The sequence below is a fragment of the Alligator sinensis genome, unplaced genomic scaffold (genome assembly GCF_000455745.1).
Source record: "Alligator sinensis unplaced genomic scaffold, ASM45574v1 scaffold771_1, whole genome shotgun sequence".
In the NCBI taxonomy this organism is placed as follows: Eukaryota; Metazoa; Chordata; order Crocodylia; family Alligatoridae; genus Alligator; species Alligator sinensis.
The window spans coordinates 73,973-78,119 of record NW_005842911.1 but is presented as its reverse complement, the minus strand read 5'-3'; the positions used below and the strand labels follow the sequence as shown (position 1 = coordinate 78,119).

Here is a 4,147-nt window from a genome sequence, read left to right as displayed (position 1 = left end):
GATGCCATATTGCAACAAGCTTCAGTATTTTGTCCTCTGCCTCTTACTTCTGCTCATTGCCTGCAAAACACAGCCTCATTCAAGTCATGCTGGGGAACTGCCCTGCTGGAAGGGATGGTCAGGGTCCTTGGTTCCCCCCAGCCTGTATACAAGGGGGCCTTTCTTCCTCTATCCTGCTCCAGCTCATTCTGGAGTCGGGAGGGTTTGGCTGTCAGTTCCAGTGACTTTTGGAGCCAGACTTTAGGGCAAAGGGACTGAAATGCTTCCTCCCATCCCAGCCTTCAGGCTAAGTGCAAGGTATTTTCTGTTTTCAGGCTGCACTAGCCATTTGGGCCCCATCAGAAGAGAACCAGTCCCAGACTTTATCATGGACAAAGAAAAACCCTACAGGGAACTTTTTATTTGTAAGGGCAGTGGTCTTCCTTTCCATTACCATACAAGAGAAGTTTATCTTATGGCTACACACCTGTCAATGTGTTGGTCTAGATCTTCAATTAGGGTAGAGCCATTCACTTCAGGAGAGTTATCCCATCATACAGTGACTGCAGATCTGTGATGTGTGCAAACAAGCACACCCCTCCCCTGCCCAAACACCCTTTGTGCAGCAAGCAGAGATGGTCCTTGGATTGATCTCTCTCCTACTGGTCTTAACTAATCTGTCCCTGTATGGGCCCAGACTGCACCCCCACGGATTTAGCTTTCTAGGAAATCCAGTCCCTGAAAAAAAACTCATTCCCTCCCTCTCCTCTGTCAGCATTCATATCCGAGCCCTCACGCGGCTCCGGCCGTAGCAGACCTACACATTGGACTCTGGGGCCGTCTCCTGCATGTAGATGCTTCCCTGAAAGCACAGATAGCGATTCTCCTGGTTGCACTGGGTTCCCACAGCTGAGATGTGGGACAGAGTTGCTTGCCTAGTTGCCTTCAGGGGAGCTGCTCCTGAGATGTACGAGGACTGAGAGGATGCAGCCTCTGCATTGGTCCTGCTTCACTACCTTACAAACTATACGAAAATCAGTGAAGGCAAGGAAAAAGCAGCCGCCATTGCTTTATGCAAAGAACCTGCCCCTACTTTAGGCATCTGCAAAGGAGCATTGACTCAAGGAAGGTTGCTTTTTTAACACCATCCTTCCCTCCCAAACCTTTGCACACCCCCTGACGTAACCCTGTTCTGGTGAAAGTATTGGATGTTCTCTTCCAACTCTCTCCATGCATTTGTTTCACCAACGTTTGGCATGCCCCCCAAATGGCAAGAAGACCTGTGATGGAGGTATTGCACTTCTGACTGCTGGACTGGAAGGCTTCCATGTCTGGGGAGTTTTACACATTGGAAGAACTTGGGTCAAAGTCGGAGCCATGTCTCAGGTGGTGATCTGAGCAGATGAGCACCTTCTACTCTGCTTGGAGCTGGCTCCAAAATCCAAAGCAGTTAAAGATTGTAATGTTGTGGTGCACGCAGGCCACCAGCACTTGGGATAGGGAGGCATCGCTTTGGTGGAAGGAGAGCTGAGCTGGGAGTGTGCAAGGGTCTGCCGAAGGGTTCATTGACCTGTAAGAAAATCGATTCCTTTAAAGGAATCACAGGGTATTGCTCACCTCTTTCCCAGACTGTTGACATTTGCACAAAAGGCTGCAGAACAACAGGGCTGAGATCAGGGCCCCCATCCAAACCAGGCACAAGTGGGGAACAGCGAGGGCTGTGTTTGGAGGCTGGCTTGGCCTGGTGCTCACGTGGAGTCCCAGGACTAGGCTTTGGGGGCAGCAGCCCTCTTCCCCAGCCCAGGCGCCATCCCTGCAGTAGGGCTGAACTGCACCTCAGGGGCAATGCACATGTGGGGTCAAATCCGCAGCTGACATGTGGACAGCACAGGATAACAGCTCACCCCATAGAGCTGCAACTTATTTGCTCCCGTAGTGGCAAGGGTTTGGGTTTTTTTTCCTTTCCCTCTGGGGAGGAAACATTGCTCACCCTCTCCTTTTCCTCCTGTCCCCACCCTGGGGAGCTGGATCCCAGGTCTGGCCCCTTTGCCAGGGACCCAGGTCTCCGGGACAAGCAGCATTCAGCCATGGAGTGTTATCCCCTGCTTCCACCCCCACCCCCCCCAGGGCTTCATGTGCTGGGAACCCCCCATCACCTCCATATAGATGGTCGAGGTCAAGGCTGGGTTGAGTTTCCTCTTCTTGACAGAGTCTGGCTGAGAAGCAAAGCAGGACAGGTGGTTACATACTCCACCAGCAGGATGGGAACCCCCAGGCTTTTCTGCCTTTCGATTCCCATGCATCACCCCTACAAGGTCCAGCATCCTCTAAAGGGGAGCGGGTGGTGGACTCTACCAGGACTGCAAAGGGCTGAGGACCTTGCTCCCTGCAGCTCCCCTGAAGTTAGCTGGGCAAGGGCTGTGTCCCGCATCTCAGCCATGGGGAACCCAGTGCAACCTGGATTTTCAGAGCAATTTCAGTACTTCAGGATGCAGACAGATGCCCAGTGGGTCTTCTAGTGCCAGGCACTGGCTCTTATGAACCCCTCATCCTCTTACCTACATGGTCAGGCACTCCAACCCCTTTGACAACCAGGCCCATGGAGTCAAACTGCTGTCGTTGCCTTTGCATATCCCCCTCACCATGCAAATCTCCCCCTATTTCTCTGCCCCACTTCAGTTTCCATGAATGACTTTGCAGCAGCCTAAGTGTTGCAAAACCCACTTGGCAGTTTGCCCTCCAAAGTTTAGCAGCCCAGGTTGGGATGAAGCCACTTGGGATGAAGACCCAAGACATGCCATTGTCATGGCCCACCCAGATGCTGCTAATTATCCCTGGAAAGACTCACCTGTGCATGGGGCTGGATGGTGCTGTACAGGGTGCAGCCTATTTCTCTAGGAGCCCGGGTGTTTGGCTTCTTTGGAAAAAAAGAGACAAGCTCAATCAGTGGAGGGCCAATGCTCACGCAGGGGTAAATCAGCTGGTGTAACTTCACACGGCTTCGCTGACCTGGAGAGTCGGAGGGGCTCGTCCTTTCCACTCTGAGCCCAAATCTGAAGCCGCTTTGTATAAATCTGAAGTTCAGGTCTGAAAGGATGGGGTGAGCCAGGCTGGAAAGAAATCTGGGCACTTACCTGTCCCTTGGCAAGGACCTCTGAATAGATGGTGTTTCCAATCATGCTGCCCTGTGCATTCCCATCCTGTTTAAGAGAAAATAACCATCCAGGGGGTGAAAATAGCAAGGGTCAGTGATGAGGGATGATGTTTCTTTTCTCTCTTTATGAAACGACAACACTGGGCTAACTATTGAGCAAACAGAAATTCAGCAGGTTCTGATCCAAAGGCAAGTGAGATCAGTAGGAATCAGTCCATGGGTTTGAACTGGCTTCGGCTCAGGTTCCTAGAAGATGCTGGCTCCAGAGTAATTCAGATAAGTGCAACGAGACACAAAGGAGACAAAACCTGGCAGGGGAAAGCACTTCACAGCTGCTGTAATGAGATGAGAATGGCTCCTAGAGGGCAGCAATGGCTCACGGAGCCAGTGGAAACAGCAGTGCTGCAGCCAGGACATGTCTATGAGCACATCCCACCTCTGAGCTAATGGGCATGGTATTCACCTTTTGCAGACAATTTTTTTTAGTCTGAGCTTTCAAGGATAGATGGAGCAAGCTGCGGGCATGGCAGATAAATTGGCATGCTGTACTTAGATAGAAATGTGATAGAAGTAGGGGCTTGACATGCACTAGGTATGTCGGATATTTGAGGTGCTTTTATGCCCTGTATTGATGTGATGTATATGTGAATTCTGTAACATAACGTGCCATTATATATGCACCTATGTGTTCATGTAGTCAGTGTGCTAGAGGCAATATCTTCTATTAGACCAACTAGTTGTTTTCTCTTTATTTGCAAGCTTCTGGGCACACATGCCCTTCCTCAGGCTTAGGGGAATGCAAAGATTATATGTGTACATGCACATATACTTGTCAAGCTCGCATTTCTGTCACCATTTGATCTCAACACACTGCCAAGTGAATTGTATACCAGATCCCTGCATGACAGCATCTTCCCTTGACACACAGACATACCCCGGATGCAACACAGTTGGTGTTCAGCAACTCACTGTCTCCATCCTCAAGCCAGATGGGATGGGACAACACCTCTCCTT

At 50.7% G+C, this 4,147-nt stretch overlaps 1 protein-coding gene across 1 annotated transcript in view; it reads right to left on the bottom strand.

The window, feature by feature from the left end:
- Positions 1–881: 881 nt before the first annotated feature.
- The window catches only part of LOC102386795 (natural killer cell receptor 2B4-like), a 12,984-nt gene continuing 9,718 nt past the window's right edge, over positions 882–4,147 (bottom strand). The window contains exons 7-10 of the mRNA XM_025192304.1: positions 3,114–3,179; positions 2,828–2,896; positions 2,136–2,195; positions 882–1,549 (exon numbers count right to left, since the gene is read on the bottom strand). Coding sequence (XP_025048089.1) covers positions 1,430–1,549; positions 2,136–2,195; positions 2,828–2,896; positions 3,114–3,179 — 315 coding nt within the window. The 3' untranslated portion in view covers positions 882–1,429. The remainder of the gene's footprint in view (positions 1,550–2,135; positions 2,196–2,827; positions 2,897–3,113; positions 3,180–4,147) is intronic.